Raw genomic sequence first — 27,937 nt, forward strand, 5'->3', positions numbered from 1 at the left:
TTCTTGGGGTTGTACTCATCCTTCTTCTTCCTCCAAACGCGGCGAGTGGAGTTTAGACCAAAAAGCTCTATTTTTGTCTCATCAGACCACATGACCTTCTCCCATTCCTCCTCTGGATCATCCAGATGGTCATTGGCAAACTTCAGACGGGCCTGGACATGCGCTGGCTTGAGCAGGGGGACCTTGCGTGCGCTGCAGGATTTTAATCCATGACGGCTTAGTGTGTTACTAATGGTTTTCTTTGAGACTGTGGTCCCAACTCTCTTCAGGTCATTGACCAGGTCCTGCCGTGTAGTTCTGAGCTGATCTCTCACCTTCCTCATGATTATTGATGCCCCACGAGGTGTGATCTTGCATGGAGCCCCAGACCGAGGGTGATTGACTGTCATCTTGAACTTCTTCCATTTTCTAATAATTGCGCCAACAGTTGTTGCCTTCTCACCAAGCTGCTTGCCTATTGTCCTGTAGCCCATCCCAGCCTTGTGCAGGTCTACAATGTTATCCCTGATGTCCTTACACAGCTCTCTGGTCTTGGCCATTGTGGAGAGGTTGGAGTCTGTTTGATTGAGTGTGTGGACAGGTGTCTTTATACAGGTAACGAGTTCAAACAGGTGCAGTTAATACAGGTAATGAGTGGAGAACAGGAGGGCTTCTTAAAGAAAAACTAACAGGTCTGTGAGAGCCGGAATTCTTACTGGTTGGTAGGTGATCAAATACTTATGTCATGCAATAAAATGCAAATTAATTACTTAAAAATCATACAATGTAGTTTGCTGGATTTTTGTTTTAGATTCCGTCTCTCACAGTTGAAGTGTACCTATGATAAAAATTACAGACCTCTACATGCTTTGTAAGAAGGAAAACCTGCAAAATCGGCAGTGTATCAAATACTTGTTCTCCCCACTGTATGCACAGTGGTTGATGAAGGGAGGGAGGTGTCTTTCTCTCTTGTTTCCCCACCTCCCCCTCTCTCCATTCTTGTTGTGTTTTCCCACACTCCCAGGCCACAGCCCTGGGGTGAAGCAGAGTTAGAGGGGGATTAGCTCCGTCTCCCCCACGCCTACAGAGGGGGCCCAGAGAAGGGCAGGTGCTCTGGTGCAGGAGTATCGACGCTCTCTGTGCACTTGGCCCAAGACTGCAGCGCTGACCCTTTCTCCTGCAGTCTCTATGTTAATGTTAACACAATCGATGAGAGAATTACCAGTTCTGCAAATAGAGGTTCTGGAAGCTCAGACCAAGTCCATGAGACAAATACAGATATTCAAGCCACTTTATTCTCAGTTTGCACCCTACACAGTACAAAAGTTTGCACAGTTGTGATGTGTGCACCAATGGTAGGCTATACCCAAGCTAGGGGTAAACCAAGGGCATAAACAAGGGTACAGGATGCTTCTGAAATTGCCATTCATCTCAGGTTCAATTTCCTTTTTACATGAATTGCTTTCCAGGATATTCAAAAACATGGATTGTAAGTCTCATAAAATGATACAGCCTGGTTTCGAAATACAACCAGATTTTGAGACAGGATATATGCAAGAATGAGTAAAATGTTTATTTTAAGGGTAACATGTTCAGCCCACGGCTACCACTTGTCACTCACCACCATAGCCCAACCTTAGATGTGTTCTGTTTGAGAAAGCTCAAGGTCCACTTTGTCCTGAGGCCTATGTTTAGTTTAGCAGAGGTAAAAATAATATACAGTGAGGGGGGAAAAAAGTATTTGATCCCCTGCTGATTTTGTACATTTGCCCACTGACAAAGAAATGATCAGTCTATAATTTTAATGGTAGGTTTATTTGAACAGTGAGAGACGGAATAACAACAAAGACATCCAGAGAAACGCATGTCAAAAATGTTATAAATTGATTTGCATTTTAATGAGGGAAATAAGTATTTGACCCCTCTGCAAAACATGACTTAGTACTTGGTGGCAAAACCCTTGGTGGCAATCACAGAGGTCAGACGTTTCTTCTAGTTGGCCACCTGGTTTGCACACATCTCAGGAGGGATTTTGTCCCACTCCTCTTTGCAGATCTTCTCCAAGTCATTAACGTTTTGAGGCTGACGTTTGGCAACTCGAACCTTCAGCTCCCTCCACAGATGTTCTATGGGATTTAGGTCTGGAGACTGGCTAGGCCACTCCAGGACCTTAATGTGCTTCTTCTTGAGCCACTCCTTTGTTGCCTTGGCCGTGTGTTTTGGGTCATTGTCATGCTGGAATACCCATCCACGACCCATTTTCAATGCCCTGGCTGAGGGAAGGAGGTTCTCACCCAAGATTTGACGGTACATGGTGCCGTCCATCGTCCCTTTGATGCGGTGAAGTTGTCCTGTCCCCTTAGCAGAAAAACACCCCCAAAGCATAATGTTTCCACCTCCATGTTTGACGGTGGGTATGGTGTTCTTGGGGTCATAGGCAGCATTCCTCCTCCTCCAAACACGGCGAGTTGAGTTGATGCCAAAGAGCTCCATTTTGGTCTCATCTGACCACAACACTTTCACCCAGTTCTCCTCTGAATCATTCAGATGTTCATTGGCAAACTTTAGACAGGCATGTATATGTGCTTTCTTGAGCAGGGGGACCTTGCGGGCGCTGCAGGATTTCAGTCCTTCACGGCGTAGTGTGTTACCAATTGTTTTCTTGGTGACTATGGTCCCAGCTGCCTTGAGATCATTGACAAGATCCTCCTGTGTAGTTCTGGGCTGATTCCTCACCGTTCTCATGATCATTGCAACTCCACGAGGTGAGCTCTTGCATGGAGCCCCAGGCCGAGGGAGATTGACAGTTCATTGTGTTTCTTCCATTTGCGAATAATCGCACCAACTGTTGTCACCTTCTCACCAAGCTGCTTGGCGATGGTCTTGTAGCCCATTCCAGCCTTGTGTAGGTCTACAATCTTGTCCCTGACATCCTTGGAGAGCTCTTTGGTCTTGGCCATGGTGGAGAGTTTGGAATCTGATTGATTGATTGCTTCTGTGGACAGGTGTCTTTTATACAGGTAACAAGCTGAGATTAGGAGTACTCCCTTTAAGAGTGTGCTCCTAATATCAGCTCGTTACCTGTATAAAAGACACCTGGGAGCCAGAAATCTTTCTGATTGAGAGGGGGTCAAATACTTATTTCCCTCATTAAAATGCAAATCAATTTATAACTTTTTTGACATGCCTTTTTCTGGATTTCTTTGTTTTTATTCTGTCTCTCACTGTTCAAATAAACCTACCATTAAAATTATAGACTGATAATTTCTTTGTCAGTGGGCAAACGTATAAAATCAGCAGGGGATCAGTGATTGTCCCACTGGCTATCATAAGGTGAATGCACCAATTTGTAAGTCGCTCTGGATAAGAGCGTCTGCTAAATGACGAAAATGTAAATGTAATGTAAATGGATCAAATACTTTTTTCCCTCACTGTATGTATTCAAATTGCTCTAATGAAAGGTGACCATGTAACACGCTTGGTAGCTTTTTTGCCTTGTCAAGTAATTTTTTGGCTTAAGCAAGGTGAATTGTATATTAGCCAACTCCTCTGACCTCAGTGTGTCTCTGTCTGAAAATGCACACTTTCCTACACTGATACATCATTAAAAAAAAAATCTAAATGCTTGTGACTAAGACTTTTTAGTGTCCAGGACCATAGGCTACATTCCAGGGAAGATATTATATTGGTTTGTTAACTACATAAGTATTGACTGCTAAATCATAATTGCCTGCTGAACTAGCGGAAACAGCAGAACCACTACAACATTCCGGAGAATATTCCCGTCTCCCTCCACTTCAAGCACTACCTTGATTCGTCAGAAGAATCAGTGACACATTTTTTTTTTTTTTACATTTGACATGCACCACGGTAAATCATGCTTTGTCAAAAGAATCAGTGACACTGCTCTTCTTCACCAGATACTTTTCCCCTATCAGATTCAGAAAGTGTTACTGAATAATGTTAACATTTTTATAAAAAGTCTGTCACAAGAGATTAGGGTTGTCTCTGTAAAGAGCCTATATGCAAAACGATACACCATCAGCATTGCCAAAGTGGAAAATATACAGTAAAGTATCAACTAGAAAAGATGATCAGGTCACAAATCTCATAGTTTGCTTTCAAGTTGAGATGTGTATGCTGTAGGTAGAGAATATTGAGGAAAATGTATATTTCGGGCAGAGGGGGGATTTCTTAATGGATAACTCTTAACTCTTAATTCACGTCATCAGAATCCAATGGGATAAAAATCTTGCTAATGATATCTGTCCCCTCATGGTTATGCATACTGTATTAATCAGACAGATGGCAAAACATTTGGTCTCCAGCTATCTGTTGTTTTGTTTTGTTAACCGACCGTGTCGATCAGTGCCAACAATTACATTTCCAGTGATTATGTACAACAGCTTTAGGAAGACTGATTATGTAGAGCTCAGATGGTTTGCAATAATTTGTTATCCTGAGAGGATTGTCTTTTTCATATTGTAATGAGCCAATTGCTTAGGCCGACTTACAGACACAATTTACAGAAAACAAACTTAAGACTAGGGTTGGGTGATGTCAACCTTTTTCCTATCGTGATTTGGTACCCATAAAACATTGTGATATACGATGCTATCGCCCCTATAAGCCACCCCCCAAATTAGTTGTATATCTTTTTTTTTAAATAATACCAACAAAAAAAAAATCTGCTAAAATGACAGTTTGGCTATAGCGTGAAATCGAATGCAACTGGATGAATCATGATGAAAGATAATATGGTTGAAAGCCTGTGCAGGCAATGGCAAATCTTTTCTAATATTCCTTTCTGGTGGAAGAGCCGAACAGGTTTGAATGGGGTGTCTGTGTCTGTCTGTGTGGTGTGCTCATGATGGAGCAATGACTGTCTGATGAGGAACGGGCTGTCTTGCCGTAGTGAGCTAGGTTGTAGGCCTACATCATGGGCTGGACATAAGCAGTCTACCATTTTCAGAACTGGATAATAATTGTTTTATTTGTCTCATAAAATAATAGAAAATAAATACAATTGTTTGTTCTATCTCTCATAAAGCTGTGATTGCGAATAGTCTAGGCTTAGGCTATAGACTTTATTTTTGAAAGCCACATCCTCAGGAACATTTTTGGGAAAAAGCTACTGTTTATAACTTTAACTTGTCTTAAAGCTTTTATGATAGGCCTAGTAGGAGTATAGGTTATTTTGTCACTTGGTTTTCACCCTCGAATGAAGGGATTTTCCCGGCCCGCATGGGTCATTTATTTTTTTAATAAGCCTAAACTTGATTCAACTTTTCATTAGATTTTTCTATAGGCTATTGATATTGTTTGTTCCCTCTCATAATTATTCCCCTGTATACCTTACATTTTTAGGCTTTCAAATAACTTTTTGAGACTGAACTCTGTTACATTAATTGTTTGATCGGGAGAAAGTCATGCATAAAATGAAGAAGCGTAGCCTTCAGTCATATTCATAGCTTACAAATGGAGAAAGAAGTGAATAAAAGCTACGTTTTTTTAAACGGCTAGACACAAGATACAGTAGTTAAGGAGTGGTTTAGGCATCTGACTGAGAGAGAGATAAAAAATAATTCTGACTGGACATTTTGCTTTGCTTTGGTGGAAATCTCCACTCTGTCTGGCCTTCCTCACTATATAACATATTAAATGGGAATAGGCCAGGGGTCTCCTATCTTTTCTAGTATGAGAGCTACTCATTTTTTTTCTAGCTTTCAAGTAGGCACATTCTTCTCCTCTCCCCTGCAACTCTTCCCCGGGTCCTTAGTCTACAAGAGAAAGTAGTGCACTGTTTTCTGTCAATATACCTGATAAAATAATGGTTAATAAACAACTGTAAGGGGGCCCTATATAATCTGTGATTTCCCCCCCAAAAAATTCTGTTTTATATTTAACCGAATTATGTTTTTTCAGTTTTATTTTTCCTGGTTTTAGATTGGTTTTGTTTTTCACTCTCAAATGTACAATTGTTCGTAGAGAAATAACACAATTACATGTTCTGAGTCCAGGTCAATGCTTAAATCACATATTTGTTTTTTAGGTAGAAGAAAACTATCATATTTTGATTTTGGGTGTAATTCCCCTTTAATTGTGCCATCTAATGTGCCGGTCTAGCGATGGTTCTGTACTGCTGCTGCCCATTTCATGGCGAAGTTTGCAAACAACAAATAATAGATTATGTACTTACTGATGATATACAGTACATTCAGGTAGCTTAGTGGTTTAGAGCGTTGTGCCAGTAACCGAGAGGTCGCTGGTTCTAATCCCCGAGCAGACTAGGTGAAAAATCCCTTGAGCAAGGCACTTAACCCTAATTGCTCCTGTAAGTCGCTCTGGATAAGAGCGTCTGCTAAATGACTAAAGCTAAATGGCTTTTTCCACATTTTGTTACGTTACAGCCTTATTCTAAAATGGATTACATTGTTTTTCCCTCATCAATCTACACACAATACCCCATAATGACAAAGCAAAAACTTTTTTGCAAATGTATAAAAAATTCAAAACTGAAATATTACATTTACGCAAGTATTCAGACCCTTTAGTCAGTACTTTGTTGAAGCACCTTTGGCAGCGATTACAGCCTCAAGTCTTCTTGGGTATGACGCTACAAGCTTGGCACACCTGTTTTTGGGGAGTTTCTCCCATTCTTCTCTGCAGATCCTCTCAAGCTCTGTCAGGTTGGATGGGGAACATCGCTGCACAGCTATTTTCAGGTCTCCAGAGATATTCGATTGGGTTCAAGTCTGGGTTCTGGCTGGGCCCCTCAAGAACATTCAGAGACTTGTCCTGAAGCCACTCCTGCGTTGTCTTGGCTGTGTGCTTAGGGTGGTTGTCCTGTTGTTAGGACAATTCCTTCGACCTCATGGCTTGGTTTTTGCTCTGACATGCACTGTCAACTGTGGGACCTTATATAGACAGGTTTGTGCCTTTCCAAATCATGTCCAATCAATTGAATTTACCACAGGTGGACTCCAATCAGGTTGTAGAAACATCAATGGAAACAGGATGCACCTGTGCTCAATTTTCGAGTCTCATGGCAAAGGGTTTGAATACTTATGTAAATAAGGTATTTCTATTTTCTATTGTTAATACATTTGCTAGCATTTCTAAAAACCTGTTTTTGCTTTGTCATTATGCGGTGTTGTGTGTAGATTGAGGATTTGATTTGATTTAATCCATTTTAAATAATGCTGTAACGTAACAAAATGTGGAAAAAGTAAAGGGGTCTGAATACTTTCCGAATGCACTGTACTTACTGATGATTATACAGTACTTCTGCCAGGTAAGCCTACTTTGCAGTTAACATTTAATTGAGAAGGTATTGGGGAATGTACACTGCTCAAAAAAATAAAGGGAACACTAAAATAACACATCCTAGATGAATGAATGAAATAATCTTATTAAAAACTTTTTTCTTTACATAGTTGAATGTGCTGACAACAAAATCACACAGAAATTATCAATGGAAATCAAATGTATCAACCCATGGAGGTCTGGATTTGGAGTCACCCTCAAAATTAAAGTGGAAAACCACACTACAGGCTGATCCAACTTTGATGTAATGTCCTTAAAACAAGTCAAAATGAGGCTCAGTAGTGTGTGTGGCCTCCACGTGCCTGTATGACCTCCCTACAACGCCTGGGCATGCTCCTGATGAGGTGGCGGATGGTCTCCTGAGGGATCTCCTCCCAGACCTGGACTAAAGCATCCGCCAACTCCTGGACAGTCTGTGGTGCAACGTGGCGTTGGTGGATGGAGCGAGACATGATGTCCCAGATGTGCTCAATTGGATTCAGGTCTGGGGAACGGGCGGGCCAGTCCATAGCATCAATGCCTTCCTCTTGCAGGAACTGCTGACACACTCCAGCCACATGAGGTCTAGCATTGTCTTGCATTAGGAGGAACCCAGGGCCAACCGCACCAGCATATGGTCTCACAAGGGGTCTGAGGATCTCATCTCGGTACCTAATGGCAGTCAGGCTACCTCTGGCGAGCACATGGAGGGCTGTGCGGCCCCCCAAAGAAATGCCACCCCACACCATGACTGACCCACCGCCAAACCGGTCATGCTGGAGGATGTTGCAGGCAGCAGAACGTTCTCCACGGCGTCTCCAGACTCTGTCACGTCTGTGTGAACCTGCTTTCATCTGTGAAGAGCACAGGGCGCCAGTGGCGAATTTGCCAATCCTTGGTGTTCTCTGGCAAATGCCAAACGTCCTGCACGGTGTTGGGCTGTAAGCACAACCCCCACCTGTGGACGTCGGGCCCTAACACCACCCTCATGGAGTCTGTTTCTGACCGTTTGAGCAGACACATGCACATTTGTGGCCTGCTGGAGGACATTTTGCAGGGCTCTGGCAGTGCTCCTCCTGCTCCTCCTTGCACAAAGGTGGAGGTAGCAGTCCTGCTGCTGGGTTGTTGCCCTCCTACGGCCTCCTCCACGTCTCCTGATGTACTGGCCTGTCTCCTGGTAGCGCCTCCATGCTCTGGACACTACGCTGACAGACACAGCAAACCTTCTTGCCACAGCTCGCATTGATGTGCCATCCTGGATGAGCTGCACTACCTGAGCCACTTGTGTGGGTTGTAGAGTCCGTCTCATGCTACCACTAGAGTGAAAGCACCGCCAGCATTCAAAAGTGACCAAAACATCAGCCAGGAAGCATAGGAACTGAGAAGTGGTCTGTGGTCACCACCTGCAAAACCAGTCCTTTATTGGGGGTGTCTTGCTAATTGCCTATAATTTCCACCTGTTGTCTATTCCATTTGCACAACAGCATGTGAAATGTATTGTCAATCAGTGTTGCTTCCTAAGTGGACAGTTTGATTTCACAGAAGTGTGATTGACTTGGAGTTACATTGTGTTGTTTAAGTGTTCCCTTTATTTTTTTGAGCAGTGTATTTCTGTCAACCCACAAGACAGTTATCACATCAGCTGACTACACACGGAGTGATATACAAACGCGCGCACCACACACACACAGACAGACGGGCAATATTGCTGGAAATTAATTGACAGATATTGTGTTAGGTTTGGCTTTTTAAGCCAATAGTGGCTAACCAGGGATGAGATAATGTCAATATTGCGTTGATTAGATTGTAGCTGGGAGCTTGCGGTTTCTGATACTTGCGAGATTTATTTATGACGTTTTGCAGTGGAACACGTGAAAATTGCATGTACTTTCAGAGTTGTTTGGCGGGCTACTCATAGGTGGGCTGCGAGCTACTGGTAGCTTGTGATCGACTTGTTGGAGACCCCTGGAATAGGCAAATTACTCTGAATGTCACTTGTGTGCTCTGTGCTTCCCTGCTGTGTGCTGCGTGAATACCGTTTTTTTACTGCGCGGCCCCAGTCAAGTTCAAATAGGCTAAACCAGGGGTCTCCAACAGGTCGAGCACGAGCTACCAGTAGACATCAGACCACCTATGAGTAGCTCGCCAAACAATTCTGAAAGTACATGCAATTTTCACGTGTTCCACCCTAAACTGGTCCTCTGTAGCTTAATTGGTAGAGCATGGCGCTTGTAACGCCAGGGTAGTGGGTTCGATCCCCGGGACCACCCATACGTAAAAATGTATGCACACATGACTGTAAGTCGCTTTGGATAAAAGCGTCTGCTAAATGGCATATTATTATTATTATTATTATTATTATTATTATTATTATTATGAAACTGTCATAAAACAGATTTTGCCAGTATCAGACACCGCAAGCTCCCACCCAACATTGACATTATCCCGCCCCTGGTTAGCCACTATTGGCTTAAAAAGCCTAACCTAACGCAATATCTGCCAATGAATTTCCAGCAATATTGCCCCTTTCGGTCTGTGTGGTGCGAGCATTTGTCTATCACTCCGTGTGTAGCCAGTAGTGATTGGTCGTTCGTGAATGAACAGCTCATTTTGAATGGCACTTTTTGGTGAACGTCGGGAACCGAATCGCATATGTGAAAGAGCCGTTCATTTGGCTCCTTTATTTGTATACTGTTACTATTGCTTTTTGAGCTCCAGACATCGATTATCTGCAGATAAATGATAAAAACATTATCTGAAGATGGTAATTCCTCAGTGCAAGAGCAATATAGTGGGGAGAGAGCCTCATTCTGAGTAATATTATTTTTTTATTTTTTAGGCCATCTCTAATATTTTGGTCAGATAAAAATGTATTTGGACTCACATTTCACAATCTGACATATTGGTAGGGAATGCTTTCGGCTTTAAATTAGAAATTTCATGGTTTTAAGTCAATTTCTCAGCATTACTGAAAAAATAGCCATTTGGGAGCCAAATTAACGCCTCTTTTAGGTGAACGGGGCCAATTGATCTGGCTCACAGAAAATACTCGGAATGCCCATCACTAGTAGCCAGTTGATGTGATAACCGTCTTGTGGGTTGACAGAAATACTTTCCATAACTTTCTCAATTCAATTTTAACTGCAAAGTAGTCTTACCTGGCAGAAGTATATCATGACTAAGTATATCATTTGTATCTATTATTTGTTATTTGCTAACTTTGCCATGAAATGAGCAGCATCAGTACAGAACCATCACTAGGGTCAGATGCTAAATTAAATGGGAATTACACTTAACAATGGAAATGTGTTAGTTTTCTTCCAGACCCCCCCCCCCCCCCCCCCCCCCCGCTGGGCTAAACCATCGTCTGTCATATTACGATGTTGTTGTAATATCACCCAGCCCTACTTAAGACTAAATACCCCAACCACATTTCTTTAAATTTTTTATATTTGTTGCTCTATTCGTACGTGTTCATTTGTGCACAAAAAACATTTACCCCGAGTATCTCAACCAGTTGCCGTTGAAGGAGTAAAATGACTTATTGTTCATCCTGAGTTTGAAATAGCTGAAATCCATTGATGTGGCTAGGCTACTGATGTATAGTGCTAAGCTGTATCCTGCAGACTGCATTGCTACATTTCCCCTCAACCCTCCCAGCCCTGTTTGCCTCCACAAGGTCACATTGCCAGCGGCAGTCCTACGTTCCCCTCTTAAAAATTAAAAACCCATACAGCTAATGAGTTCAGAGATTGAGGAGCCACAATTAGGGCTCAGACACACGAAGGATACTGACTGCGGAGAGGTACTTAGCAACTCTGAGTGTCGGCAGTTAACTTTTTGTTGTTCACATAGCACAGATCCATCACTGATCCAACAGTCAAAATACTCCAGACCACAAGGTGGCAGTAGCTTGTTTAGCTTGTGCCTGCTGTAGATAGCTATTGTTAGCTAACTAGCTAGTATGCTGCACTAATGTTGCTGCTAGCTAGCTAGCTAGCTAGCTAGAATTTGTAGTAAGCCCTTGTTAATGCTAGCCAGATGTCCACAACTAGATAACCAGCGTAGCTAGCAACATTATAATTAAATCACAATGGATTCATGTTTTAATGAAGCAGCTGCCTGCTAGCTGCAGAGAGTCATTGGAGGAGCTAGGTAGCTATGTTGTGCTACTGGCAAATGGTGATGCAAACGTTAGCTATCAAGAGAACTGTCATTGGCAGTATGGGATAATGGAGAGTGAATTACATTATTTCTTCATCTAGATAAATAGCTTGGTAATGCATTTAGTTTTGTGTGCATTGTGCTGCACTTATCACCCCATTAGTTTCATATGAAGTGTGTGTGACTGCCTTGTTAGCTCGCTAAATTAACGTTAGCTAACTAATGAGCTAGTGCACATTTATCAAACCTAACAAAAAAATCCTTCTTCAAGCACAACTCCATAGCTAGATGTAAATATGTATTATGCAGCTTTATTGTTTTAGTTAGAACAATTCTGATTAAAAGGGAAAAAGTGACCTATTTTTTCCCTTTTTCTTGTCACTCCTGTCGGTTCCCCCATGTGGAGGTTTGTGCTCTCTGATTGGCTCAAAGTCAAGCTGTTGGCCACTGCCGAGCATTGTGATTCTACAAGTAGAAAGGTTAATCTGTACCTGGTCGGTACATCTTTTGTTGTAGCAAGAGAAGGAACGGCCTTCTACAGTGCTAAGTACCTATTGGCAGTCAGATTTCTCGGTGTGTTGACCTCTTAGTCCTACCTTTCTGTAAATTGGTCCGATAGCAAATTACACATTGATGTTATCGATCAAAAAAAAATCCCTCTCTAGACTTTAATTACTCCATTCACTTGCATTTAATTCAATTAGTGAGAAGGTTCACATCTTGCTTTTCTGTACTGCTGTATTGAAATTCAATTCAATATATAGTTTTATGCTTTAGAATTCAATGCTAGAATGCAGTAATAGTGTGGTTTTTTTTTAAACCTCACTTGCTGGGGGTAAAAAGCCTTGTGTAATGACTGGCCATGTGTACAGCATATTTCTCTCCTAATGTCATTACCAATATCAGTATCTTTCTCTGTGAACTAGTCTGATTGTTTTATTCTCTGCACAATCCCGATATTCCACCAGCAGGTTGTAAGTCTTAATCATCTGTTGAACAAGGCTGTCAAGACAGACGAATGGCGGGATCAGAGAGCAGAAAGCTTGCCTCCACACACCACGGCTCTGCCCTGCTGGTAATGATGGAGTATATGTCTGCAGATTGCTGCAAAAGGCACAACTAATAGGCTGGTCAGTTTGAAAGAGCTGGACTGCGAGGGGGGAGGGGGAATCAACTTTAAAAAGCAGCGACCTTTGGAAAATATGCTGCTCAGAGAAAAGATGTTTGATGTTCGAACTTTGCTGGCTTGGATCCCTTATTAGTTCTCAGACAAGGGACTGTAAAGCTTAGAAGAGAACAAGTCGCCTGTGTTTGCTTTCGCCTGCTAATTCCTTATTTAAAAATGTTAGGATGGCAGGGGACCTTTGATAACAGATTCCTAATATTTGTTTTCTGAATACCACACATTCACCTGTAACTGTTCATGTCTGATACTTTCAGACGGACCTTTTCATCTTGGATTTCTTTTATTATTTGAAATGTGTTTTACTTCTACAACTAGCCTACAAGTTGCATTGAACCTGTGGATATGATGATTTTCAGACTATCTTCTTTTAGCAAGAATATTTCATCTTTCACAGCACACTTTGTCAGTTGCATTAGCCGATGCCTGTTGCCTCACCAATTTGCACGGCTGTTGTTTCTGAGAACCAAGTGCTACCTTTGTTAAAAATTCCTCTATGCTGTAAGTAAGAGGTTCCAGTTCTGTTTTTATTAGTACAAAAATTGCATGATTAAAAAAAACAGGAAAATGTGTTCACAGCCTTTCTGGCAGCGGTCATTGGCAGTTAGACTCTTATTAAAACAGGGCTGCACTGTCATACCGCTGCATCTCCTTGTTCAATCACAGCCAGTAGAAACTTGTTTAAACCCAAATTAGTTTCCTGTGAGGAATATGATTGATGTTATTTGCATTTCCCGTAACCCTGATTTATGAGAAGCAGGTCCCAGATAAAAGCCTTCAACCTGAAACTCTGTGGCTGATATTGAAAGATGAATTAAACCTATGACTGCAGTACAATTGCCTGTCTATCACTCGGCTCCCCCAACTCTCTCTCAGTGCATGTTGTCCTCTGCATCTCCTCTCCCTTCACTGTTCCCTTGTCGCTGCCTCTTGGAAGCTACCAACCAAGGACATTTCCAATGTCAGCTGTATGAAAGACACAAAGCATGCTTGATTTATCTGACTGTATTCATACCGTATCATCATACTTCTGCTTGTTTCCTGTCACTGTCCTGTGACGAAGAAAACCAAGTGAATGGCAAAATCCAGAAGCAATAATGAGTTGTATGAACCATTACATTGAGAAGGCTACGATTTAAATTGAACTCAAGTCAACTATTTTCAGACGAGCTGCATGTAACAACATTTTGTTTTACAATCAATATAAATAATCGGTCTTCAGTATTGCCCCTCTTAAAGCTGGGCGATATATCATATTTTAAGGAGGATTTTTACAATACCGTCTATAAAGGTATTTTGATACAGTGCTAAATAAAATACAAGTTCTACAAATTGGACTACTTCACTGTCAGTTGTGTCCTATTTTGGTTGAGTACAAAACAATCAGAAGGGAGAATGCCCATTAAAACCACTAAGAATTAATTTGCTGCCGAGGGGAGGTTGGGTAGTTTTTAGAGGCCCTCTAGGCCGCAGAGACAAAAGTTTGCTCTTTTAAAGCAAATTTCCTGCAATTCTACACATTTTGCCATGGGAAAGAGAGAATATTTTACAGATGTAAAATATAAACGCAACATGTAAAGTGTTGGTCCCATGTTTCATGAGCTGAAATAAAAGATCCCAGAAATTTTCCATATGCACAAAAAGCTTATTTTGTTCAAATTTTGTGCACATATTTGTTTACAACCCTGTTAGTGAGCATTTGTCCTTTGCCAAGATAATCCATCGACCTGACAGGTGTGGCATATCAAGAAGCTGATTAAACAGCATGAACATTACAAATGCTCACCTTCGATGGCCACCGGCACTCTGGAGAAGTGTGCTCTTCACAGATGAATCCCGGTTTCAACTGTACCGGGCAGATGGCAGACGAGCGGTTTGCTGATGTCAACGTTGTGAACAGAGTGCCCCATTGTGGGTAGGCATAAGCTACGGACAATAAACACAATTGCATTTTATCGATTGCAATTTGAATGCACAAATGCAAAAATATATATTGCTCCATTACCTTTTCTAAATAGTTTATCTGGTTTAAGTTTACACTGAAAATATTTTACCATCCTGAAAATTACCCCCCCCCCCCCCCCCAAATTATTATTTTTTTAATTACAAAATAATATTTATATACATTGAGGGAAAAAAATATTTGAACCCTGCTGATTTTGTATGTTTGCCCACTGACAAAGAAATGATCAGTCTATAATTTTAATGGTAGGTTTATTTGAACAGTGAGAGACAGAATAACAACAACAAAATCCAGAAAAACGCATGTAAAAAATGTTATAAATTGATTTGCATTTTAATGAGGGAAATAAGTATTTGACCCCTCTGCAAAACATGACTTAGTACTTGGTGGCAAAACCCTTGTTGGCAATCACAGAGGTCAGACGTTTCTTGTAGTTGGCCACCAGGTTTGCACACATCTCAGGAAGGATTTTGTCCCACTCCTCTTTGCTGATCTTCTCCAAGTCATTAAGGTTTTGAGGCTGATGTTTGGCAACTCGAACATTCAGCTCCCTCCACAGATTTTCTATGGGATTAAGGTCTGGAGACTGGCTAGGCCACTTCAGGACCTTAATGTGCTTCTTCTTGAGCCACTCCTTTGTTGCCTTGGCCGTGTGTTTTGGGTCATTGTCATGCTGGAATACCCATCCACGACCCATTTTCAATGCCCTGGCTGAGGGAAGGAGGTTCTCACCCAAGATTTGACGGTACATGGCCCCGTCCATCGTCCCTTTGATGTGGTGAAGTTGTCCTGTCCCCTTAGCAGAAAAACACCCCCAAAGCATAATGTTTCCACCTCCGTGTTTGACGGTGGGGATGGTGTTCTTGGGGTCATAGGCAGCATTCCTCCTCCTCCAAACACGGCGAGTTGAGTTGATGCCAAAGAGCTCCATTTTGGTCTACTCTGACCACAACACTTTCACCCAGTTCTCCTCTAAATCATTCAGATGTTCATTGGCAAACTTCAGACGGGCATGTATACAGTGGGGGGAAAAAGTATTTAGTCAGCCACCAATTGTGCAAGTTCTCCCACTTAAAAAGATGAGAGAGGCCTGTAATTTTCATCATAGGTACACGTCAACTATGATCATTTTGACCCCACGGGGAGAGATCTTGCGTGGAGCCCCAGATCGAGGGAGATTATCAATGGTCTTGTATGTCTTCCATTTCCTAATAATTGCTCCCACAGTTGATTTCTTCAAATCAAGCTGCTTACCTATTGCAGATTCAGTCTTCCCAGCCTGGTGCAGGTCTACAATTTTGTTTCTGGTGTCCTTTGACAGCTCTTTGGTCTTGGCCATAGTGGAGTTTGGAGTGTGACTGTTTGAGGTTGTGGACAGGTGTCTTTTATACTGATAACAAGTTCAAACAGGTGCCATTAATACAGGTAACGAGTGGAGGACAGAGGAGCCTCTTAAAGAAGAAGTTACAGGTCTGTGAGAGCCAGAAATCTTGCTTGTTTGTAGGTGACCAAATACTTATTTTCCACCATAATTTGCAAATAAATTCATTAAAAATCCTACAATGTGATTTTCAGGATTTTTTTTTCTTATTTTGTCTGTCATAGTTGACGTGTACCTATGATGAAAATTACAGGCCTCTCTCATCTTTTTAAGTGGGAGAACTTGCACAATTGGTGGCTGACTAAATACTTTTTTCCCCCACTGTATGTGCTTTCTTGAGCAGGGGGACATTGCGGGCACTGCAGGATATCAGTCCTTCACGGCGTAGTGTGTTACCAATTGTTTTCTTGGTGACTATGGTCCCAGCTGCCTTGAGATCATTGACAAGATCCTCCCGTGTAGTTCTGGGCTGATTCCTCACCGTTCTCATGATCATTGCAACTCCACGAGGTAAGATCTTGCATGGAGCCCCAGGCTGAGGAAGATTGACAGTTATTTGTGTTTCTTCCATTTGCGAATAATCGCACCAACTGTTGTCACCTTCTCACCAAGCTGCTTGGCGATGGTCTTGTAGCCCATTCCAGCCTTGTGTAGGTCTACAATCTTGTCCCTGACATCCTTGGAGAGCTCTTTGGTCTTGGCCATGGTGGAGAGTTTGGAATCTGATTGATTGATTGCTTCTATGGACAGGTGTTTTTTATACAGGTAACAAACTGAGATTAGGAGCACTCCCTTTAAGAGTGTGCTCCTAATCTCAGCTCGTTACCTGTATAAAAGACACCTGGGAGCCAGAAATCTTTCTGATTGAGAGGGGGTCAAATACATATTTCCCTCATTAAAATGCAAATAAATGTATATGATTTTTTACATGCATTTTTCTGGATTTGTTTGTTGTTATTCTGTCTCTCACTGTTCAGATAAACCTACCATTAAAATTAGAGACTGATAATTTATTTGTCAGTGGGAAAACGTACAAAATCAGCAGGGGGTCAAATACTTTTTTCCCTCACTGTATATACTGAACAAAAATATTAATGCGACAATAGTATTGCTTTCATGAGGTGAAATAAAAGGTCCCAGATATGTTCAATATGCACAAAAAGCATATTTCTCTCAAATGTTGTGCACAAATGTATTTACATCCCTGTTAGTGAGCATTTCTCCTTTGCCAAGATAATCCATCCACCTGACAGATGCGGCATATCAAGAAGTTGATTTAAACAGCATAATCATTACACAGCTGCACCTTGTGGTGGGGACAATAAAAGGCCACTCTAAAATGTGCAGTCTTGTCACACAACACAATGCCACAGATGTCTCAAGTTTTGAGGGAGCGTGAAATTAGCATGCTGACTGCAGGAATGTCTACCAGAGCTGTTGCCAGAGAATGTAATGTTATTTTCTCTACCAGCGTCGTTTTAGAGAATTTGGCAGTACTTCCAACCGGCCTCACAACCGCAGACCACGTGTAACCACACCAGCCCAGGACCTCCACATCTGGCTTTTTCACCTGTAGGATCGTCTGAGGGGGGGTCGGGGCGGTGCTGAGGAGTATTTCTGTCTGTAATGAAGCCCTTTTGTGGTCAAACTCATTCTGATTGGCTGAGCCTGGCTCCCCAGTGGGTGAGCCTGGCTGCCAAGTGGGTGGGCCTACACATGGCTGCACCCCTGCCCAGTCATGTGATATCCGTAGGTTAGGACCTAATGAATTTATTTAAATTGACTGATTTCCTTATATGAACTGTAACTCAGTAAAATCTTTGAAATTGTTGAATGTTGCATTTATATTTTTGTTCAGTGTGTGTGTTTATATACACTACCAGTGAAAAGTTTGGACACACCTACTCATTCAAGGGTTTTTCTTTATTATATATACAGAAGATAGACCTATTTGGTAAAAGACCAAGTCCATATAATGGCAAGAACAGCTCAAATAAGCAAAGAGAAACGACAGTCCGTCATTACTTTAAGACATGAAGGTCAGTCAATACGGAACATTTCAAGAACTTTGAAAGTTTCTTCAAGTGCAGTCGCAGAAACCATCAAGTGCTATGATGAAACTGGCTCTCATGAGGACCGCCACAGGAATGGAAGACCCAGAGTTACCTCTGCTGCAGAGGATAAGTTCATTAGAGTTACCAGCCTCAGAAATTGCAGCCCACAGAGTTCAAGTCACAGACACATCTCAACATCAACTGTTCAGAGGGGACTGTGTGTTTAACACTCCTTTTGTTACTACATGATTCCATATGTGTTTTTCATAGTTTTGATGTCTTCACTATTATTCTACAATGCAGAAAATAGTACAAATAAAGAAAAACCCTTGAATGAGTAGGTGTTCTAAAACGTTTGACCGGTAGTATAGTATATCATATTATTTATATATATATGAATATATATACACTACCGTTCAAAAGTGTGGGGTCACTTAGAAATGTCCTTGTTTTCTTGAAAGAAAAGCAATTTTTTTGTCCATTAAAATAACATCAAATTGATCAGAAATACAGTGTAGACATTGTTAAAGCCATTTCTCAGACTGGCCAATAAAAATAAAAGATTAAGATGGGCAGTCTGAGATATGGCTTTTTCTTTGCAACTCTGCCTAGAAGGTCGGCATCCCGGAGTCGCCTCTTCACTGAGCTAGGACTTTATTACTCCTTTGTTAGTAGACAGCACCCCTAACCCAAAACATATTCCTGCGGCCATGTAAACTCAGCAAAATAAAGACACGTCCTCTCACTGCCAACTGTGTTTATTTTCAGCGAACTTAACGTGTAAATATTTGTATGAACATAACAAGATTCAACAACTGAGACATAAACTGAACAAGTTCCACAGACATGTGACTAACAGAAATTGAATAATGTGTCCCTGAACAAAGGGGGGGTAAAAATCAAAAGTAACAGTCAGTATCTGGTGTGGCCACCAGCTGCATTATGTACTGCAGTGCATCTCCTCCTCATGGACTGCACCAGATTTGCCAGTTCTTGCTGTGAGATGTTACCCCACTCTTCCACCAAGGCACCTGCAAGTTCCCAGACATTTCTGGGGGGAATGGCCCTAGCCCTCACCCTCCGATCCAACAGGTCCCAGACGTGCTCAATGGGATTGAGATCCGGGCTCTTCGCTGGTCATGGCAGAACACTGACATTCCTGTCTTGCAGGAAATCACACACAGAACGAGCAGTATGGCTGGTGGCATTGTCATGCTGGAGGGTCATGTCAGGATGAGCCTGCAGGAAGGGTACCACATGAGGGAGGAGGATGTCTTCCCTGTAATGCACAGCGTTGAGATTGCCTGCAATGACAACAACCTCAGTCCGATGATGCTCTGACACACCGCCCCAGACCATGACAGACCCTCCACCTCCAAATCGATCCCGCTCCAGAGTACAGGCCTCGGTTTAATGCTCATTCCTTCGACGATAAACACGAATCTGACCATCACCCCTGGTGAGACAAAACTGCGACTTGTCAGTGAAGTGCACTTTTTGCCAGTCCTGTCTGGTCCAGCGACGGTGGGTTTGTGCCCATAGGCGACATTGTTGCCGGTGATGTATGGTGAGGACCTGCCTTACAACAGGCTTACAAGCCCTCAGTCCAGCCTCTCTCAGCCTATTGCGGACAGTCTGAGCACTGATGGGGGATTGTGCGTTCCTGGTGTAACTCAGGCAGTTGTTGTTGCCATCCTGTACATGTCCCGCAGGTGTGATGTTCGGATGTACCGATCTTGTGCAGGTGTTGTTACACGTGGTCTGCCACTGCGAGGACGATTAGCTGTCCGTCCTGTCTCCCTTTAGTGCTGTCTTAGTCGTCTCACAGTACGGACATTGCAATTTATTGCCCTGGCCACATCTGCAGTCCTCATGCCTCCTTGCAGCATGCCTAAGGCACGTTCACGCAGATGAGCAGGGACCCTGGGCATCTTTCTTTTGGTGTTTTCCAGAGTCAGTAGAAAGGCCTCTTTAGTGTCCTAAGTTTTCATAACTGACCTTAATTGCCTACCGTCTGTAAGCTGTTAGTGTCTTAGCGACCGTTCCACAGGTGCATGTTCATTAATTGTTTATGGTTCATTGAACAAGCATGGGAAACAGTGTTTAAACCCTTTACAATGAGGATCTGCAAAGTTATTTGGATTTTTACAAATTATCTTTGAACGACAGGGTCCTGAAAAAGGGACGTTTCTTTTTTTGCTGAGTTTATATGATTATTTTCGTTTTTTTGCGGTGGTGGCCACGTTTCAGCAGCTGCGGTACACTGCTGCTAAATGCACGTAGGGAAACACTGAGCTACTACCACCATCGGACACATTGGCTAAACCAACAGGATCTGCTCTGCAGCTGTGTTGTTTTATTTAGTTTATTTATATCCAGTGTGTTTAGTATTCAGGTTGGGCTTCCCTGGGCACCAGTCCAGCAGCACTGGGCTGCTTCACGATCCAGGCCTAACAAACTAGCCTCATTAGCCACGAAGGGGAGGCTTGGTCAATTAAAATAAATCCCTGTTAGCACAGCTGCTTCGGTCAGCCAAATGGAGCTATTGGAGCACTGTGTAGTCCGCCTCTCGCCTAGTGAACAGCGCTCTGTAGCCGCACATCTTGACTAATTAGTTCAAGAGGAGGAATGTTTTAATAGCAATTAATGAGCTGCGGGATTATGTGAGCCCCAATTTAAGTGCTCTGTCTGTGCATGAGCGCTGTGTCAAATCCACAAAGAAGTGACCAAAGAAGAACCTAGGGAATGGTGCTAGGTTGTCCTCTAGTTGTTGATTTGGTTTCTTACTCTCCTTTTTTGGTAACACGTTATGGCAATACTGTTATACTGCATAATGATGCAGGATACATTAAAACTTGTCATAAGCATAAATTAGCCTTTATCATATCCACTATTTTCAACCTGTTAGAAGTTGACTAATACAATATTATTATTGATGCTTATAACATTATGCTAATACATTATACTAAATTCTTACCAAATTAGTAATGTGTTTATTATGCATGTATATTGCCAGTTTTATTAATCCAGATATTACATCTACTTATTGATCAAATTGTCACAGTTGAGTTTTTTATATTTGAATATCAAATAGAGGGATTTCTGGTCCCTTTAGGCTTTTTTGTCACATTTGATACCAGTCATTGGGCTGTATGACTGATGCTGATTGAAACACCTGTGTATTCTGCATAGTTTCCATCTCTTTCACGACGTTTCATCAGACGGGGAGCAGAGCTGCCGACAGGCTTCTGCTGCTTCCACATCAAAGTGAGAGCTGCTTTACTTGCCATGCATCGCTCCCAAACGAACGACAGGAGGACAGGAGGAGAGGGGGTGGTATAGTGGGCAGGAGTGGAGGATATAGTTGGGCTACAAATCCAAATATTTCTCCTTTTAATTGAGCAGATTGTTGTCAGGCTTGCGATTTAGCTTTGGGAAAACAGTCGGCTACAATGTCTCAATTAAACTTGATGATGGCTTTTTTTTTCTCTACTCTGATGCCAGTAATGTTTTCTTGTGAATTTTACGATTTTGTGTGGGCTGCTCGAGGCTAGAACAGAGGACAAATTATAATACATGGTGTTTCTGGTAGTGTCAGTTAACTCAAGGTCAGATTTCCACCTTTATTAACTTTCATCTGATGACTAACATTACTGTCACATAGTTGGCTTTGGAGCTGTGTTTTAAGTGTCTCAAGGTTTAGTGACAAAACAGACCCAGACTTGGTCAGCTGCGGGGTATTCTCCATGTATGCTTGATGTGATATGGTTTAGAGCTGCCTGGCTGCGCAGGATGATCTCCACCCTGTAATAGTGATAGTGTCATCTGAATTGTCCTGTCCTCCTCACCACTAATAGGCTGCACACAGTAGACACAGCCTACCACGTGGTTCCAATGGCTCTGTGGGTCAGAGCATGGGGTTTGCAACACCACAGAGTTGTGGGTTTGATTTCAGCCAATGAGATACTGTCTTCACTAATGCCTAATGTTTCCTTTTAGGCCTAGTTATTGTATTAAAACATGGCATGTTTTTATTATTTTCTGTTATTTTCTCTCCCCATTTAGTTACAATACCATGCTGGCTTGGCATCCAGTCTTCTCAACCAGCAGTCACTCAAGCGCTCAGCTAACCAAATGGGGGCATCTGCCAAGAGAAGACCCAAAGTCCAGCCCAGTACCCTGGTTCTGCCACCACAGTGAGTACAGCTCCTCTTCCTCCTGTTGTTTTTCTTCAGTTTAGTGTTGTCATAGTCCCGAGGATCACATGACGGTAATACAATGGTGCATTGTCTTATTTTGTTTTCTTGGACCTCTTGGGCCGTAGACCTCTTGCTTTGATAGGAGAGTGATGAGAGTGGGGGAAGGGCATGCAGGAAGTCTGGATGGATGGACTGAGGGATGGCATCCCCAATGGAAGATGAAAGAGTGGTTGAAGGAAAGAGAAGAGAGTGGTCCCCACCTGGCATAGCTGCTACAAAAACAGGAATCCATTGTGTGTTGGGCTCTTATGTATAGTCCTTGATCAGTGTGGCATTGTGCCCTGGTCTTTGAAATGTCCCACCTTTTTTCATAAATGTTTGTCAGTGTGCCTTTTGATAGACATGGGCTACTGCTTTCATAATGTTATTACAGTGCAAGTTATTGTGTGAGTTTTCTATAACTTAAAGTCCTTCGGGTAGATGAGGTTTGCAGAATGTGTGGAAATGGCACCTGGTGCACTTTTCTGTTCACCCTCACACCCCTTGTCAACAAAAGAAAGATCCTCACAGAATCTCATATTCACTGGGTTCGGGTGACATTTTCCCCCATATTTCCCGTCTGGCATTTTATACGTTTTTGGCATGAGAGGGAGGGCCGGCATCGCTCAGTAAAGTGTCTGCACTCTGGATGTAAAGGGAAATATCAATAGTGGGGAACAGTGAAGGCACGGCTGTCACTGTAAATCTTCCTGGAGCAGCTTCTCACTGGCCGGTTTCCTGCGTTGTGCAGGGGTGACTCTGGGCTTTGGGGAACTCTAATGGCTCCGTACAGCTCAGGAAGAGAGCGGGTGAAGAGCGGAGCAAGGTGAAGCCAACCAGCGGCTCCTCTGTCAAACGTCATTGTCCTGATGAATTTGCCGTTTCTAAAAGGAGCAGCCAACGCATGAATTATGCAGCACAACCTTCATGCGAGGTGGCTTTTTAAGTTGTTTTGCATCCACCCTCCTGCATTGCCAGCTGTTTTCGCCCTGCGTTCTTCTATATGTACAGAAATGCCCCAGAAAGTGCACAGTGTAAATATGGTATAACAAAGAAATGTTGTGGTAGTAAATGAATGTAGATGATATGATATTGAGTTTATGCAGACACTTTAGCTACTAAGTAGTCAAGTCCTGAGTAGACACATTTCTGTTGGAGAGTAGATCAATGGCAGGCCATTAGAGATTGGCATGTTTGATTGTTCAAGTCGAATCTGCTTTGTCAGCCTTGAAAACGATCCTGGTCAAAGTATGGAGATACCAGGTTATACAATCTGATACCCTATTAGTCCGACACTAGTCACAGGAAGTGTTTGTTATGCAGGAGTTATGATCTAAGACTGGATGCTGAAGAGATTAACAGATTATAGAAGACATCGGACTGCTAACTAGCAGGCCTCATGCTAAGAAATTGATGGGATGTGGCTTTTGTATGATTTTTGTTTTTGTTTTACAGACACATACAGTATGAAAAGGGCCAGGAGTTTTGGGGCACTTTTTGAGGCACTGTGCTTTTACCGGTATTTCCAGCATAATCCGCTTGGTTTGCTGCCGGTAGAAAATCCTAGGAAATGTTATTTAATTGAAACAAGCTGTGTCCAATCAATCAATCAATGTTTGGTTGTGCGTGTGTTTGGTGGGGGGACCTCCTAAGCCATGGGATGCGTAGCTCTGCGAATCTTAAGTGAAGTGGCAATATTCGATTAGTCTGAATTTGCCCAAACAGTTAACGGTCAGAACACTATCAATTAGGAATATCGCTAGCAACAACAGAATACATATTGGGGGAATTACATACCTACAGTAGAAAAGAGGAGAATATCTTTCTAATGATGTCAATTTTATTTCTCATCTCCTAATATCACACAAATTACACTCATTGGAGCCGCTTACACTCACTGGAGTATCTGACATAGGCTTTGAAAAAGCACCTGTGACTAGGCTACTAGTGTTGCAAGTGCTGCTGGTAAGCTTTCTTGACTTGGACATACGTTTTTGCAAACACATGGCTAACCTTTGTTAAACCAGCTAAACAGCTCCTCTTAATGAAAATGTGTTTAGAGTTACCTTTCTAGCTAATAAGCTATGTTAGAGTTTATACTTCCTCTTCCAATTATAATGTGGGGAGGTCTAAATATTGAAAAAAATTTATTACTTCTCCTTGCCATTCACCTGATGATAAGACATGTGGAAAAACATTTTTTGCTAACTTATGATGGGGGTCCATGGGTGGCCGGTTTGCCAGGGAGGGGGTCCATGGGGAAGACCCCTGCTCTAAATGGAGTCATGCTATTTGGAATCAGCTGAACTGGCACGTATTGATTTACTCCTGTCATGCATAAGCCGACCTCCCTTAGACAGCTAGCCCCCCTATCTGGATTATTATTGTCCTAAGTGGTTAACGCATTTAGTTTAATCATGTATCTCTTTGAGCTGCTGCTCTGTTTATCCAGAGACGCAGTGACCAAATTAGAGCAATTGTGCTCTCTTTTGTTAAAGGTAAAAGACAAGACAAATTGATGCTTAAAGTGGAACTAACCACTAAGTTTGCTAGCTAATCCAGCTAACTGATATAAGATTCCTTCTTGCTCTGGGAGGGTACCACTATAATAATATGGTGATATTACCTGTGCTTCTGGAAAGTCACCAGGAAACTTTGCGCCGTGCAAGGTCACTTTGGTGTGACTCATGCTGGGCGTGTCGTCTGTTGGCCAACAATGATCAGTTCGTCACTCCGGGGACACAGGCCTTTGTCCTTGGAGCATCGATTCAAAGTGGCGTTGTCAGCTTGGGCCTGCCCATTCCCATCAGCAGAGAGGCTAAGCAGATCTGTTAGGAGCAAGCCTGGAATTTGTGATTTTAGGGGCAAGGCCATTTGGCCTTCAAGAGGTGCCCAATCTGCCAGGGCCATCTGCTAGGGCACCAAGGCCATTAACCAAAACAGCCAATTAAATGGATTTGAAAACTGAAAAACACGAGGTATTCTGTTAAGAAAAATATGTGCATGTAAATGTACATAAATCATTTGCCTATATGTCAAAGTGTAGGTGATAGGGTACAGCATCTCATGTCCACACCGATGCTGACATGAGGGAGGCACCAGAAAATATAGCCAAACTTTAATGACACTTTTAATTACATATACTGTATATGTTTGACAAATATAATGTAGGATAATTCATTAATATTAACGGCTAAATGCTTGATTCTGTCAACATGCTTGAGGCACTGTTCGTTCGGATAGGGGAGAAAGGCCAGTGCCTGTTGAGCACCGCAACATCACCCACATTGCAATCTGAGCGGAGGCAGACATCATTCTGAAACCATTTAACCGTAAACTTAATGCCAAGAGTGTGCAAAGCTGTCATCAAGGCAAAGGGTGGCTATTTGAAGAGTCTCAAATATAAAATATATTTTGATTTGTTTAACACTTATTTGGTTACTACATGATTCCATATGTGTTCTTTCATAGTTTTGATATCTTCACTATTATTCTACAATGTAAAAATAAAGAAAATCCCTTGAATGAGTAGGTGTGTCCAAACTTTTGACTGGTAGTGTATACAGTTGAAGTCGGAAGTTTACATACACCTTAGCCAAATACATTTAAACTCAGTTTGTCACAATTCCTGACATTTAATCCTAGTAAAAAGTTAGGATCACCACTTTATTTTAAGAATGTGAAATGTCAGAATAATAGTAGACAGAATGATTTATTTCAGCTTTTATTTCTTTCATCACATTCCCAGTTGGTCAGAAATTTACATACACTCAATTAGTATTTGGTAGCATTGCCTTTAAATTGTTTAACTTGGGTCAAATGTTTTGGGTACCCTTCCACAAGCTTCCCATGATAAGTTGGGTGAATTTTGGCCCATTCCTCCTGACAGAGCGGGTGTAACTGAGTCAGGTTTGTAGGCCTCCTTGCTCGTACACGCATTTTCAGTTCTGCCCACAAATGTTCTATAGGATTGAGGTCAGGGCTTTGTGGTGGCCACTCCAATACCTTGACTTTGTTGTCCTTAAGCCATTTTGCCACAACTTTGGAAGTATTCTTGGGGTCATTGTTCATTTGGAAGACCCATTTCCAACCAAGCTTTAACTTCCTGACTGATGTCTTGAGATGTTGCTTCAATATATCCACATAATTTTCCTTCCTCATGATGCCATCTATTTTGTGAAGTGCACCAGTCCCTCCTGTAGCAAAGCACCCCCACAGTATGCTGCTGCCACCCCCGTGCTTTACGGTTGGTATGGTGTTATTCGGCTTGCAAGCATCCCCCCTTTTCCTCCAAACATAACGATGGTCATTATGGCCAAACAGTTCTATTTTTGTTTCATCAGACCAGAGGACATTTCTCCAAAAAGTAAGATCTTTGTCCCCATGTGAAGTTGCAGACCGTAGTCTGGCGTTTTAATGGCGGTTTTGGAGCAGTGGCTTCTTCCTTGCTGAGCGGCCTTTCAGGTTTTGTCGATATAGGACTTGTTTTACTGTGGATATAGATACTTTTGTACCTGTTTCCTCCAGCATCTTCACAAGGTCCTTTGCTGTTGTTCTGGGATTGATTTGCACTTTTCACACCAAAGTACGTTCATCTCTAGGAGACAGAATGCGTCTCCTTCCTGAGCGGTATGACGGCTGCGTGGTCCCATGATGTTTATACTTGCGTACTATTGTTTGTACAGATGAACGTGGTACCTTCAGGCGTTTGGAAATTGCTCCCAAGGATGAACCAGAATTTTTTTTCTGAGGTCTTGGCTGATTTCTTTTGATGTCAAGCAAAGAGGCACTGAGTTTGAAGGTAGGCCTTGAAATACATCCACAGGTACACCTCCAATTGACTCAAATGATGTCAATTAGCCTATCAGAAGCTTCTAAAGCCATGACATCATTTTCTGGAATTTTCCAAGCTGTTTAAAGGCACAGTCAACTTAGTGTATGTAAACTTCTGACCCACTGGAATTGTGATACAGTGAATTATAAGTGAAATAATCTGTCTGTAAACAATTGTTGGAAAAATGACTTGTCATGCACAAAGTAGATGTCCTAACCAACTTGCCAAAACTATAGTTTGTTAACAAGACATTTGTGTGAAAAACTAGTTTTAATGACTCCAACCTAAGTGTATGTAAACTTCCGACTTCAACTGCATGTGCAGTGGTTGTATGAATTTGGGATCTATCGGCCCACAACTGTCCCAGAGTCTGTTAGTGCTCACACAGAATGACAAGCTGACCAATAGAATAGGTAAACCTTTGTACTGTGGGAGATAGTAGATTGACATAGGCTAGTGATTTATGCTGTTTGTTAGTCATCTTGTTAGCTGAGGAAAAGTACATTTGGACAGTTCTAACGTCTTCAATGTGTGCCTCGGAATTCAATAAGAAAGACACGCTCCGTTGCATCCCCGATATGTCGGTCTTCACTTGTACTTTGGGTCTGCGATGCCTGTGAGAGGGACCCAATCATGTGACGGGCATTGGCTAAGAAGAATTTAGATACTGTATCTGAGAAAGCCATGTGAGTGAGAGCTACGAATGGCAGCTGGGAGAACTGAATTATAATTATTATATTCCGCCCAAGGGCACAATGTCCACTTTGGCCACAAGGCTGTGCTTTTTTTTAGGGGGCATTACAGCCACAGAAGGGGGGCTGTCGATGCCGCCGGGA

At 42.3% G+C, this 27,937-nt stretch overlaps 1 protein-coding gene across 1 annotated transcript in view; it reads left to right on the top strand.

The window, feature by feature from the left end:
• Nucleotides 1-27,937, top strand: part of LOC311145081 (mediator of RNA polymerase II transcription subunit 27-like) — a 114,846-nt gene that overhangs the window by 39,091 nt on the left and 47,818 nt on the right. The window contains exon 3 of the mRNA XM_084181259.1: nucleotides 22,095-22,225. Within this exon, the coding sequence (XP_084037385.1) occupies nucleotides 22,095-22,225 (131 nt within the window). The remainder of the gene's footprint in view (nucleotides 1-22,094; nucleotides 22,226-27,937) is intronic.

Source organism: Coregonus lavaretus (genome assembly GCF_964263955.1).
Source record: "Coregonus lavaretus genome assembly, chromosome: 17".
Lineage (NCBI taxonomy): Eukaryota > Metazoa > Chordata > Actinopteri > Salmoniformes > Salmonidae > Coregonus > Coregonus lavaretus.